The sequence below is a fragment of the Anolis sagrei genome, chromosome 3, assembly GCF_037176765.1.
Source record: "Anolis sagrei isolate rAnoSag1 chromosome 3, rAnoSag1.mat, whole genome shotgun sequence".
Taxonomy (NCBI): Eukaryota; Metazoa; Chordata; class Lepidosauria; order Squamata; family Dactyloidae; genus Anolis; species Anolis sagrei.
Genome location: NC_090023.1, coordinates 80,155,177 through 80,170,219, shown reverse-complemented (window position 1 = coordinate 80,170,219; position 15,043 = coordinate 80,155,177). Strand labels below are relative to the sequence as shown.

Sequence of the window (15,043 nt, the reverse complement as noted above, 5' to 3'; positions counted from 1 at the left end):
CTCTAATCTCCATTTCATGGTTTTTATGTATCATCTTCCTAATCCTTTTCTTTTATTGCACCATGGCTATTTGCCAAGTAAGACTGAATGATTTTTTTTTTTTTACAGAGGCTATGATTGAGAAGGGAAGATTTGGATTTCCCGACATGTATAGTACTTACCACAACCCACCCCCTCCCATGTTAGGAATGTTATTATTATTATTTTAATCTGTAGAATACCCACAGTAGAAACACGCTGGAAAATGTAATTGCATCAAGTAATGTGATGGAACTTGTTTAGACCAGTCTCAGATCTAATCTAAATTTCCATCGTGTTTGGGGATATGATTGGAGATTGAGAATCTGTGATCTAGTGCCTACATAGCCCTCCCTCTCCACACACCCTTACATGTCTCTTTTTCTTATACTAGAGATTAGAGTTGTATTGGTTATTTTGTGGTCCTTGAAACAATATTTGATGAATAAAGAACTGTCCTCTCCTTCTTCAATCTCTAGTTTTATCCCTCTTTGTATACTTTACCTTTCTCTGGACATATGGAAAAGGCAGATCCCTTTTCTGTGATTATAGGCTTCCATGTAAACTTTGCAGGGTAGTTTTTATGATTATATAGTGTGAGTGTTGTTCTGAACCCACGTTCTGCGAAAAAGTTGAAGGCAGGATTTAAAGTCACTTCTCTTGTAGAAAGATCCAAGGCAACTGGTACTATTTTTGCTACCACTAATACATGTCCAGTATGATGCTGATTTATTGTATATGAGAAAGATCTGTAATAAAGAGAACATTGTCCTCATGACAGGATATATTTCAGTATCTTCTGTGCAATTATAAAGATGTAAAATAAAGCATATTTTTCAAAACTGTGAATCACTGTGGATGTCAGCTGTGAACAAGATAGACTGAACTTGGTCAGTCTATTCTGAAAGACTGAACTTGGTAAAATACTGTACTTTTTTCTGGATGCTAGCAGTTTAACATAGAAGAAACATGACTGGCTAAATGGACAACACAAGCAGAGCTGTGATGGGCAATTATGGTGAGTTTGGAAGCAAATTTCAACCTCTGCATTCTTCACCTTCCCCAAGAGGGTGTAGTGACTCAGAACTGGACACTTGCTGACAAATCATAAGGGATGCAAAACCACTGCTAGTTGCAAATGCAAAATTATAGCAAGTCTTAGTTCAACTGAAGTCAGATAATGTCTTGGTTCCTGGAATTTCTTTTTTAAATAATTTTTAAAGCTCATCTGACCAGGACAACACTATTATTAGCATAACTCTATTAGAATGATTAACTTACACAAACATTGTGCACATTCCACCTTTTCACTAAACCTAGCACCCAAAATAGCTAACAATTACAGATTTTTTAACAAAAAGGAAAATACAATTCGGTTAGGTTTCAGGAATATAGATACAAAGGGTATATCCACAACCATTCTGCAGCCAAACTGTTCCTCTCACTTATCACACTTTACTCAAATACTTAGCTTCTCTCTTCCAAAATAAATTAATATCTATATCAAGTAATGAATGAGAAGTGTTACTTTTGGAAGTTTCCAAGTTTGTCATTCTCAAACACCACTGGAATATAAATCTTCGTATAAGGTGGTATGACATGAGACAAAGGGCTGGTCTGCTGCAGTTCTTCACTTTTAATTTCTACTTGTATCCAGATGTGCACAGGCAGATTATTTACGATATGCAATTTCTGGGCAGAAGATGAATGCACACAAACTTCTCCAAAATCAATGGTGGATGGGCCTGGTAGAATCAGAAAGCAGTCTGTTAGTGACGAAAAGAGAAACCAATTCATAAAGTACAAAAAAAGCACTAATTGACTCTTGTATTCACTGACAAAACACAGTCAGTTGATACTGTTTCCTTTCCTTTTCCAGCCTGAGAAGTGTAGGGATTTGTGAGTGGCTAATTGAAAGAACAAGGCAAAACAGATGTTCCTAGCCAATGAGAAATCCGTACATTTTGACTTCGGGGATTAGAAATCCCAATTCACAGTCTAGTTCTTCTTCTAAGCAGTACCTTCTGTTCTCTCTCTTTCATCACTTGATGTCTGGAATATCTCACCAAGGGCTACACTGATCAGGGAAATGGGGGCTTTGCCTACTTTACTATAGCATCAGAAGTGTTTCGCTCATATATCCTACAGATTATTCCAGAAATAAATGAATTGAAAAAGACATATTCTGCAGAGAGAAAAGAACAAACTACTATTTAATGAGTATATCTATATTATCTAGTTAAATGAGCTTTCCATATAGCTTCAGAGCTATTTAGCAAAGGAAAAACAAGATCCCCAATCCTTTGGGGAATTCATCCACACAGGAATTAGTGCATAGAAATAACCCAGCCTCCCAGTTTTCTGATTTAGCACTGGATCTAATCCCCAACCTATCCCAGTTCCAGACTGGTGTAGGTATTTTCCTCATTATTTTCAGAGAGAAAAATTTAAAAGTTCTGACAAAAGAAAAGACTTAGAAAACAAATGCCTTCTACCTCCAAGCAATCCAGTAGGATTCTGGATGTGACAGATCATTTATCACGAAACTCTGTATTCACATCACACCTCTGTCTGTTCACAAAAAGTATGAACCTTTTATTTTAACCAATTCATGTTGCTGAGTGGGGTTTTTTGCCAGCAAATGTTTTCAGGTAGGAGAACTGTTATCAGCTGGCTGGAATCTTACCAATGAATATCTGATGAAGCTGCCTTGATGTCAAAATTAAACTACAGTCTTGAATCTCTTGTGGAGAAGTAGGTACTGGGTTTAGCCCTTCACTAACCTGTAAAAACACCCCAAACAATAACCACATATTAGGAGCAATTTCAAGGAATCTGTTCATATATGCAAACACTCCATGAAGCCTATTCATTGTCAGTTGAAGCTCAGCAAACAAAGGACAGTGGAAAGTAAAATAAAATATTTCACAGGGAAAAAATACTATCCCTGTTAACAGTGGCTTAGGGTCCTTCCGCACAGCCCTATATCCCAGAATATCAAGGCAGAAAATCCCACAATATCGGCTTTAAACTGCATTGAGTTCACACTCCCATATATTCCAGTTCAAAGCAGTTAATGTGGGATTTTCTGCTTTGATGTTCTGGGATGTAGGGGTGTGTGGAAGTGCTCTTAGGGTGAGTCTGTTGTTGTTCATTCGTTCACTCGTCTCCGACTCTTCATGACCTCATGGACCAGCCCACGCCAGAGCTCCCTGTCAGCCGTCACCACCCGCAGCTCCTTCAAGGTCAGTCCAGTCACTTCAAGGATGCCATTCATCCATCTTGCCCTTGGTCGGCCCCTCTTCCTTTTGCCTTCCACTTTCCCCAGCATAATTGTCTTCTCCAGGCTTTGCTGTCTCCTCATGATGTGGCCAAAGTACTTCAACTCTGTCTCTAGTATCCTTCCCTCCAGTGAGCAGTCGGGTTTTATTTCCTGGAGGATGGACTGGTTGGATCTTCTCGCAGTCCAAGGCACTCTCAGCACTTTCCTCCAACACCACAGTTCAAAAGCATCAATCTTCCTTCGCTCAGCCTTCCCTAAGGTCCAGCTCTCACATCCGTAGGTGACTACAGGGAATACCATGGCTTTGACTAGGCGGATCTTTGTTGCCAGTCTGATGTCTCTACTCTTTACTATTTTATTGAGACTGGACATTGCTCTCCTCCCAAGAAGTAAGCGTCTTCTGATTTCCTGGCCACAGTCTGCATCTGCAGTAATCTTTGCACCTAGAAATACAAAGTCTGTCACGGCCTCCACATTTTCTCCCTCTATTTTCCAGTTGTCAATCATTCTTGTTGCCATAATCTTGGTTTTTTTTTATGTTTAGCTGCAACCCGGCTTTTGCGCTTTCTTCTTTCACCTTGATTAGAAGGCTCCTCAGCTCCTCCTCGCTTTCGACCATCAGAGTGGTGTCATCTGCATATCTGAGGTTGTTAATGTTTCTTCCAGCAAGTTTTACCCCAGCTTTGCATTCATCAATCCCCGCACATCGCATGATGTGTTCTGCATACAAGTTAAAAAGGTTGGGTGAGAGTATGCAGCCTTGCCGTACGCCTTTCCCAATCTTGAACCAGTCTTTTGTTCCGTGGTCTGTTCTGACTGTTGCTACTTGGTCCTTGTACAGATTCCTCAGGAGAGAGACTGCTTGGTAGGGTGAATCTACATGGGCAAAAAACCCCTAGACGCAACCTGAATTGACTTCAAACTGTCCCCTCAATGTTCTACTATTTCCAGTGGGTGTTGTAGTATTTCACTGGGCATAATTCATTTCTATATTTTATGATTCCATATTTTGTAGTTGTGTGACTCTACACCAAAACAAGCATCAACTAAACATTTAAACAACAAACTGTCAAATGCAATGGGATTCAGAAACAAGGATGGATGCAAATAAACTCTACAGCCCTAAATCTTAAACCTATGTCCTTCAAGTCAATCCAACCATACATAGACTCAACCTGCAGTATATATGAAGAAATAAGTAGGGTAAATTGTATGTATGTGTCTTCAAGTTGCTTTTTGACCTATTGGGACCCCACAAATTTAATAGATTTGTCTCGAGTCGCCATATGAAGAGAAAAAGCAGGATATAAATATAATAATAATAATAATAATAATAATAATAATAAGGCAAGGAATCATCTCATAATAGTTTAATTTCCCTCTTTTTATCACATTATGCAAGACAAGAAAAATCTGCCTTTGAATAAAATGCTTTATCTCCAAAAAGGGAGGAGGAGGAGGGATGATTCAGTCTCAAACAAATAGTTTTTTTTTGTTTTTTTGTTTTTGTTTTTTAAAAAACTGTAGAACCATTTGGGTCTGATTCTTTCTCCCTTCACTCCTTTCTTCTTTCTCCAAAAGCAAGGCAATTAAAAAACTATAAAATGGAGGTATCTGAAGTTCCACTCTTCACTCCTCCCTCCAAGGCAAGGAGGTTTACAAAACCTGGAATAGAGTTCTTTGGAGTTCTTTGGAGAGAATGGAGGGAAATGTCAATTTCAGGTTTTTCAAACTGACTTGCTTCAGAAGGAGGAGGGAGGAGAGAAGAGTGGAGCTTCAGAGACAACAAAAATACAACTTTTGGCACCCAAAAAATGGGAAAGGGACTATTATGTAGTGGCAATAATTATGTAATGCAATACAGTACTCAAAGGTAGTTCTGTCATTTCCTGCCTCTGAAATATAGTCTACAACACCTTGTATGAATTACATATGTTATATTTTCATCAACTATATCCAAATTAGGCCAGATTCAAACCTATTTAACTTACCTCTTTATCTACAGATTTAGCTTTGATTTCCTCTAGCTGCTGACTGGTTAACATGTTATTTCCAGTTATACAAGTAGTATCTTCCTCCATTTTCTCTTCTGGTAAATCTTTGACCTTTGGAGATTTTAATCCATGTGCCGGTTTTAACCCTATGTCCACAGAATTATTAAGCATTTTAAAGATCCTATCCAAAGGGAGTATAGAAGAAAAAGTGACACTCAGGTAAGTAGCAGACACACTTAATTCAGCAAAATATGAAACTTTATTGAAGTCCATATATACTTGCAGATGCCCTATTTTCTATTCAAATTATGAAGATTATCTTGGAAATAATATATCTTCTTGATTAATCATGACACTATATTCCAGAAGCAACTGCAGTAAGTACACTGTGTTGTAGAAAGTGTATCATTTGTGCATTGCATGTTTTTCATACAAGCACAGAGAACCTTCTTCCTCATGAAGCATTTCTAGCACATGGCATCAATCTCAATACTGCCAGGTTTTTCTACTTAAAATCCATAGCTAGATTTGGAACAAAGGACTATTTGCATCCTATGAATCATATCAGGAAATAGATGCATGAATCACCCAGGAATATTTGAACAATACAGCTTTTAGACAGTTTATATGAAGGGAACATTTACCGAGAAGCTTTTTTATAGAAACGATGCTGTCTTAAACTTCTGAGATACTCTGCATAGTATTCCTTATGTGCTTGGTTTTCCTCTTCTTCATATACTGAGTAAGAAAATTCTGGATCTACATAACTGTATCTGGGAACCTTTGTGAAAATAGTCCTAAATGTATAAAAGGAAACACAGTTTCATTAGGGAACTGAATATTTAAGTGCATGCTGAACATAGAAGATTTTACTGCTTTCCATAGATGAAAATTCTTTTTCTTCAAGTTCTCCCACACATGTAAAATAACATTATATACTATTAACAGCTAAAAGTTAGAATTATACTACTACCTGTAGTCCTTATGTAATTCAGCAGGTCTTATGCTGCCTGCCCGATCATTAGGGAGAGCTAGTATTGCTTTGCTCGTGTTCTTTTTAATTTGGTGATCATGAATATGGGTCCGATTCGATTTAAGTAGTGCAATCGGTGTGATATCACTATGCTGATCCACCTTGTTTGCTACAAAGACCCCCGTTGCATTTGAAATCAATGGTGTTAAACCTTTATTATGTTTTGAATACAAAAGAAAAAAATATTGGAGAGCAGCAGACAAGTTGTTATAATTTAAATTCTTAATTAAAGTATTCATTTAAAAAGGAGAATAACTCAAATTCTTATGCTAGTTATATAAGGAATATTACTTTGAAAAGGATTCAGTTTTGATAAAATTAAACAGAAGATTGGATTAGATTAAAAATGAACCAAGAATAAAGCTTCCAAACACCTGGGCAGTAAAGATCATAGAAAAACTAGACAAAAAGGTGTTCTACACCACATTGCCCAACTCAAACATCATTTTGCAGGCCGCGTGATGTGCAGAACAGATGGGCACTGAAGCAATGCCATGGCAACATGGCACCTGCTGGTATGGACAAATCCTCTTGGTTGTCCTCCCAACTGATTGTCTGATTCATTCCATATGGTGTATCATGTGAGAGACAAACAGGGTCAACTCATGCACATAATAGATACAAATAGAGGAGATTAGAGAAGATGTTGTGATCTGTGCAAAAGCTGAGGAACGGATCATCTAAGTCTGTGGTTCTCAAGCTGTGGATCCCCAGATGTTTTGGCCTTCAACTCCTAGAAATTCTAACAGCTGGTAAACTGGCTGGGATTTCTGGGAGTTGTAAGTCAAAACACCTGGGGACCCACAGCTTAAGAACCACTGGTCTAAGTGACTTATTCTACTTTGAGTACTGCAATGGAAAAAAGGCAGGCTACTAAACAAAAACAAAAAAGAAGCTGCTGAGATTACTTTTCCTCACATCACAAGGCTTCACCACAATTCCCATGATACCCAACAGGGAAATGACATTGAGTTGTCTTTCCACCTCAATGATATCCATGTATTTATTTACTGCATTTATCTCCTGCCCTTCTCACCCCGAAGGGGACTGAGGGTGGCTCACAACAAAGGCACAAGTCAATGCCTTGAATACATATAAAAATAAAACAACATATACTTTAAAATCACATAATTAAAACATATCACTTAAAACAATTACTTAACAGCACAGAGTTCAGGTAACTATGTGTTTTATAAATGAAACTGTTAATAAAAATATCATTTATGATCAATATTTACAAATAAAGTCCCAATTATACAAAATGTATGTTTTGGTAATGTAAAGAAATGAAAAGAAACAGTATACATAGTAAAGAGGAATAGCAACAAAGACTTAATATTGACACTATTGGCTTCTCCCACTTGGAAAAAAAGTTGAGAGGCATGATAGGCAGGCTCCTGATATTGTTCAAGTTAGTAGACTTTCTACCATCTTCTGATGCAGGCAAATGGGCAGACATTTTGGTGGACTAGTTTCTCAAACATTTCAGCTGAACATAAAACTTACTCTAAAGCAGTACTGATATCTGACTGGCCTGTTTAAGCATGGTGATCATAAGCTTATATCTGAAATTTCTCTCAGAAATGATAAAAGTATTGCTTCAGATATATTAGATGTCTCTTTTTCTAAATAGCTTACCAGGGTTGGTTTTGAGTACAACTTTATTGGTTACAGACTTGCAGAAGCCAAAAAAAGATAACTGTATCTGATGGAAAGGTTCCATTTTTAAAGTGGGTAGGCTATATTTTGTTGCCACTGGACCAATGATATCAACTATCTGCTTCACTGAGAAAGTTCCCACACGATGAGGGACAAATGAAAATATCACATCCTAAAGACAAAAATACAGGAAATCATTAACAACATATTTATTACTCACCTCTCATTGCGGCTCAAGGTGGAGTGTAACATCATTATAACAAAGTGATAAAACACTAATAAAATACAATATCCATGTAGAATGCAGGTTAAAATTCTGATAAATGGAGATAAAATTCACAAGCTAAAATTGACTAGGTAGACCTGCCAGAAGAGGTGAGTCTTCAGTTGCATCTTAAATTCCAACAGCTGATGTAGCTGTCTGACCTCTTCTGGCAGATCATTCCACAGTCATGGGGCAGCCGATGGAAAGGTCACTAGTCAGGTTCTGGCTGACTGGATGAGCCACCCCCAGAGAAGCAAAGAAATAGCCTTAACAAATCACCGATTTTTTAAAAGGTTATATCATGCTTTTTCTGGTTTCTTTAAATTCTCAACCTATAAAATCCCCAACTTTCAAATAATAGCTTTTATTTTAAGAAGTGAAAATATTGAGTCTAAGTTTACCAGCTACAAAATCTAGCCAAATTAAGTTATACATTTTAATCGTACTATTCAATTGCACCATCTGCCAACTGCTGTACAGAATTTACACAAGCCAGGCCCCTATCATTTATAGTAAGGAGGGGCTAATGCTGAGCAAAACAATTACTAAGAAGTAATAGGAATAGGACAGCACAAAGATTTTGGTTGCAATAGATGGTGCTGCTTAGATGGTTCAGTAAAGGCTTTCTGTAAAAGTGGACTCTGGCAAAAGACTTAGGGAGCAGAAAAACTATCCAAGATAGGGAAACACAATGAAGAAAAACATCAGGTTCAGAAATGAGAATGGTAGCAGATAAGCTGCACAGAATTAGAGGAAGGAGAAGAAATACAGACAGAACCACTCAACTTTATAAATAGAAGCTGGTGTGAAGTTTAACAGGGAACAAATGTAAGGAGGTGAGTAATGACCACTATGCAGGAGAGAATGAGCTATTGTAGGGCTATTATCTTAAGAGAATGAACTATAGTAGAGGTATTATCTGGAGAGATATAGTAGAATATATGGCTGGCACAGTGATAAAAAAAGGAAAATGAAAAACTGGGCACTTACTGTAAGTGTGCAGAGGAGAAACCCACAAAGCATAGGTTATCCCCAATGCTGCCTAAAGAGAAGGAGGAGTCACATGAACTAGAAGATTTCCCCCTAAAGTCTCCTTGGCCCATGCTTTCTGGTTCATTAACAGCAAAGTAAAAAAAATCAGAAAGTAGAATGAAAAAGAAATATAGCAACCTGTCTTAGGATCAAATGTGGAAAACTCAAAGCATTCCCTTGCAGTCACTTCCTTGGCCAAATGCAGATTTCTCCTCCGTGTCTTACAAGAACAGACATTAATGGCAAATGATCAATATTCCATACTCTGATTAATGCAGAGGACCAATCTACTCAGACTGGATGTACCCAAGACCAGAAAACCTATGGTTGGGATGACTCCTATTCATTCTGTAATCATACTCTGAAGTACTTTTCTGCATCAAACTGGACCCTACAGATTTCATGCAAAGTAGCATTCACTAAAAAAAAAGACACTGAGCTCACTGTAAATTTGAGGGAATAAGTGTGAATACTAAGTGTCCTTAAGTATCTAAAAGCTTGAGAAGTGTTTGGGATTTCCGGTTTTTGAATATTCGTGTATTTGCCAATACATACATAATGATATCTCTTAGCGATGGAACATAATCTAAATACAAAATATGTAACATTTTAAATAATGATGTGCAAAGTTTGCCTACATTGAATCCTAAGTAAGCAAATGTGTTACTTTCTGAACCACACAATAGATGTTGCTTCCAAAACATTTTTTTAAAATCAGCACATTATTGGATAGGAGCAAAATATTATGTACAGATCAAAACTATCAAAATATATCAAAGCACTTTAGGGGTTTTTTTGTTTGTTTTTTGTTTTGTTTTTTTGTCATGTCAGTAGCGACCTGAGAAACTGTAAGTCACTCTTGGTGTGAGAGAATTGGCCGTCTGCAAGGGCATTGCACAGGGGACGCCCGGATGATCTGATGTTTTATTATCCTTGTGGGAGGCTTCTCTCATGTCCCCGCTGGAGCTGATAGAGGGAGCTCATCCGCCTCTCCCCGGATTCGAACCTACGACCTGTCCTGCCGGCACAGGGTTTAACCTACTGCGCCACCAGGGGCTCCTAGCACTTTGGTATGGGGCTCAAAAATTGCATTTTATAGCCAAAGAATGTATATCCTCAGCAAAAAAAAAAAAAATTAAATTGCTGTAAAAATTGTTCAGTTAGATTTGGTACCTTTTGGAAACAAGCTCCACAAATGGATTCCGGGGTATTTCAGATTTTATAATTTATTTATTTATTTACGGCATTTATATGCCACTCTTCTCACCCCGAAGGGGACTCAGAACGGCTTACAATATATATTTTCATACAATATATTATATTATTAGCATAGTACAATATCCGTATATATTACTATATTGCACTATACCATTATATTGTAATATTATTAGTAATATTACATGTAATGTAAATATATAATTATAATTATAATATTGTATTATTACTAGTATTATATTGTATTACATTATAATATTATAAATATTATACGTATATACAATATACTATATTATATTATTAGTAAAGACAAGATGGAAGTGCCTTCTGCTCCCTTCTGTCTTCACTCTGGCCAGAGCAGCCGTTGGTGCCAGAAGGGGGAGGGGCCTCTCAAGTGATGATATAGAATCATAGAATCATAGAATCAAAGAGTTGGAAGAGACCTCATGGGCCATCCAGTCCAACCCCCTGCCAAGAAGCAGGAATATTGCATTCAAATCACCCCTGACAGATGGACATCCAGCCTCTGCTTAAAAGCTTCCAAAGAAGGAGCCTCCACCACACTCCGGGGCAGAGAGTTCCACTGCTGAACGGCTCTCACAGTCAGGAAGTTCTTCCTAATGTTCAGATGGAATCTCCTCTCTTGTAGTTTGAAGCCATTGTTCCGCGTCCTAGTCTCCAAGGAAGCAGAAAACAAGCTTGCTCCCTCCTCCCTGTGGCTTCCTCTCACATATTTATACATGGCTATCATGTCTCCTCTCAGCCTTCTCTTCTTCAGGCTAAACATGCCCAGTTCCCTAAGCCGCTCCTCATAGGGCTTGTTCTCCAGACCCTTGATCATTTTAGTCGCCCTCCTCTGGACACATTCCAGCTTGTCAATATCTCTCTTGAATTGTGGTGCCCAGAATTGGACACAGTATTCCAGATGTGGTCTAACCAAAGCAGAATAGAGGGGTAGCATTACTTCCTTAGATCTAGACACTATGCTCCTATTGATGCAGGCCAAAATCCCATTGGCTTTTTTTGCCGCCACATCACATTGTTGGCTCATGTTTAACTTGTTGTCCACGAGGACTCCAAGATCTTTTTCACACGTACTGCTCTCGAGCCAGGCGTCACCCATTCTGTATCTTTGCATTTCATTTTTTCTGCCAAAGGCAGAAGACAAGATGGCAGTGCCTTCTGCTCCCTTCTGTCTTCTCTCTGGCCAGAGCAGCCGTTGGTGCCAGAAGGGGGAGGGGCCTCTCAAGTGATGATATAGGCAGAAGACAAGATGGAAGTGCCTTCTGCTCCCTTCTGTCTTCTATCTAATTCCACATGCCATCCCAATACGGACACTGAATCATCCCACCAGTGCAGATTTTGAGAACTGCTTCCTTAAAAAACTGGAACAAAGGGAGATCTGAATGTTTAAACTCTCAAGTTCAAGAGGTATAGAGCCTCAAACCTCTTCTTACATGAAATGACATCATTTCTGTGCAGATTGGGGGGAAGCAAACCACTATATTGAGAAATGTAAAAAGATAAAAGACTAAAATAAAAAGTTAAGGCTAAATTAAGAAGATGTTGTGCTGCTTGCTCTACAATCTTTTTCTCCACTGTTGTCTTGGGAGATGGGAGAGTGAGAAATCTCTTTATTGGTGTCTTGAGTAAATTATATTGCATAAACATATCAGTGAATGCCTGAATTATCCATCAATCTGTTCCCTGTGCTCAAGACACAAACAAACAATAGCTACTGTCTCCAACTAGTCGGATCTGACTGTCTATGATGCTACCTTTCACATCTCAAAGTCTGACTGGGAATCCTTCTAACGCAAGATAAATTCTGAAGAACAAAATGAAGATAAAAGCAGTGCTTTCTTTTTCTTTGCCTTCTTTTTTAATGGCTGTGAACATAGCCTCCTTTATATCCTTTTTTCTACTGATACCTTTGCAAGACATGAAAGACAAGAGAAAACCTTGAAGCATGCTATAATCAGATTAACCCTGGATTACACATCTGTGTCCAGATCCTTAACTCATAAAGATCTGAGAACAGTGGATGCTGTTACAAAACAGGATGAAAATGAAACAGAATCTTGAATAGTCACAAACAGCAAAGATACATACTAAGATATACCTCTAGGTAAAGTAGTAAATATCAAGTACTCATTATTCAAAAAGTCTTGGAGGACAGAAGCTCTAGCAAGAAAAAATACTAATGTCCCTTTCATTGGCCTGAATCTCTAAAATAATTCTCCTCCTATTCCCACTCAGCCATGAAAATCTACAGAGTGACTTTGGATTAATAATACACTCTCAGATCTAGAAAGCTTTAGGGGCATTCTAGATTCCCCTTAGGGCTGCCATAGTCAGAAATGATGGGGTGGCACACAACAACAAAACTTGTGACAGGTGTACCCACCACAGGAACCTTAGTCACCCATGGTTTTTTTTTTGGTTTTTTTGTTCAGCATATATAAAGCTTCTGTACAGCTCTGTGCAATTTTCATATCCCATTTTGAGTCAGAAAATACATTCAACTCAAATAGTCTTAAATTAGGGTATAATTCATTCAAAATTATAATTGTAAAGACTCATAAAGAAAAGGCACCGTAAAAAAGAGCATTTTCGAAAGTATTGAACAAAGAGGTGTTAGATCTGCAAGGTAAGGGCCTCCTCTTACTTGCATGTTCTGAGTCTCTATTTCTCCCAGGAAAGGAACAAATGGAATGAAAATTGTGGAAAACAAGACAAAGAAATGAAACCAGCTCTGTATAAGTCATCACATACTAGGCAGATCCAGTTCATCCTCTTCTTCCTGTGTGCCATATATCATAGAATCATAGAACAACAGAGTTGAAGGGAACCGTGCAGGCCTATCCCCTGCCATGTAGGAAAAGCACTATCAAAGTACCTCTCATAGATTTCCATCCAGTTTCTGCTTAAAAGCCTCCAAAGAAGGAGCGCCCATCACACTCTAAGACAGGGAGTTCCACTGCTGTCTCTGTTCCTCTGAGAGTTTTCTTTCTTTGCCAAGTTAGAAAAGAGATTCATGGAACACAGGAAGAGAAAGAGGAGCCAGATCCATGCATGATAAATGAAGTGACACAGGGATGACGTTTCCTCTTACTTGTGCACTGTGCGTGACTATTCTACCCCTGAAAGGAAGATACCTGGTGGAGCAGAGACTCATGCCTGCCTTTCCTTGCTCACAACTACAGGAGGCAGCAGGTTTCAAACTCGTGAATAATCAAAATTGCAAGCATAAAACCTGTAAAGCTATAGGGATGAAGATTATAGTATCTGTGCCAAAATTCGGAATGATATCAAAATGATGGGTATTTCCTTTTATGCCTAGGACAGGGAAAGAGATATGATGAGAATACACCTTTTTTAAGTTAAGCCTTTTGGGGGAGGGTGTTTCTGATTGCAGTTCTTGCTCATGATTATGTTAATTTCTGTACTGTACTGGAGCAAACTCTAGAGATAAAAATATACAGGAAAAATATTGTGACCAGATAAATACTTTTTTAAAATGAGCTGTATTATAAGCAAAGAAAGAGAGAAAACTGAAAAGAAGGAAAATGAGTCCTGGGGGAGAAGAAAAAATGTACTAGTACATGTGACCCCAACACAAGTTACTGGGACTTTTGCTTACAGAGTTTGCATTTTGACACTGAACTACATGATCGTACCGCTTTGGGAAAAAGGGAAATCAGAAATGTGTCCAATGTAATGGGTATCAATGACCATGAACAATCTCTTAGTTATGTGAGGGGATTGACTGCAGAAGGGAAAGTAATGTTAAGCAACTATTCTTATCACATTCTGCTTAGGACCTAAGTGACATGAAAATATTTAGACATTTGTACATGAAGCAAAGTTGGCATATACTGAACCATCAGAAAGCAAAATATCACTATGCCATTCAACCATTTGGCCAATTTTGGATTTTGATCAATTCTGAATGTCAGAATTCCCAAAAAGGGATCTCAACCTGTATTGCTTTAGATCAGAGGTTAAATTATGCTATATCATTGCACAATTATTCATAAGTAAACATTTCAAAAGGTGTACATAGACCGAAAGAAAAATATACAATACCTGGGTTGATTTTGCTTTTATCTTTCCTTTTTCAGGGCATATATTAAAATGTGCAATTTTATGGAAAATATATGACACTGGAAGAACATCACATTCATTTTTAAGCATACAAACAATATCTGTATGTTCACCCATGTGACACTCCATAAAATTGACAACTGGTCCTGGTATGAATGTCAGCATGACCGGAAGACCTGAGCCTGTCAAACCCAATTCAACCTGATGAGGATTATGAGCTGCGAAAGACATTGAGACAAAAGGATATTGTCAAATCCTGTGAAAAGCGTGTGATAATATTGTAATATCACTATATATACAGAAAAGGATAGCCTTGTTATAGGTTCACTCTTTCATAAATGATTACTTATACAGAGAATGTTTTAATAAAAGCCTATTTCTTCTAGAAGGTTTTATGCAGACAACCAGCATTATAATTCATGAAAGCACATACAATC

General features: G+C 37.9%; 1 protein-coding gene across 1 annotated transcript in view; it reads right to left on the bottom strand.

The window, feature by feature from the left end:
• CFAP47 (cilia and flagella associated protein 47) overlaps positions 1-15,043 on the bottom strand; it is a 318,966-nt gene that overhangs the window by 283,438 nt on the left and 20,485 nt on the right. Inside the window, exons 8-15 of the mRNA XM_060767112.2 lie at positions 14,589-14,824; positions 7,967-8,159; positions 6,269-6,479; positions 5,940-6,092; positions 5,293-5,476; positions 2,705-2,801; positions 1,547-1,763; positions 523-767 (exon numbers count right to left, since the gene is read on the bottom strand). Coding sequence (XP_060623095.2) covers positions 523-767; positions 1,547-1,763; positions 2,705-2,801; positions 5,293-5,476; positions 5,940-6,092; positions 6,269-6,479; positions 7,967-8,159; positions 14,589-14,824 — 1,536 coding nt within the window. The remainder of the gene's footprint in view (positions 1-522; positions 768-1,546; positions 1,764-2,704; positions 2,802-5,292; positions 5,477-5,939; positions 6,093-6,268; positions 6,480-7,966; positions 8,160-14,588; positions 14,825-15,043) is intronic.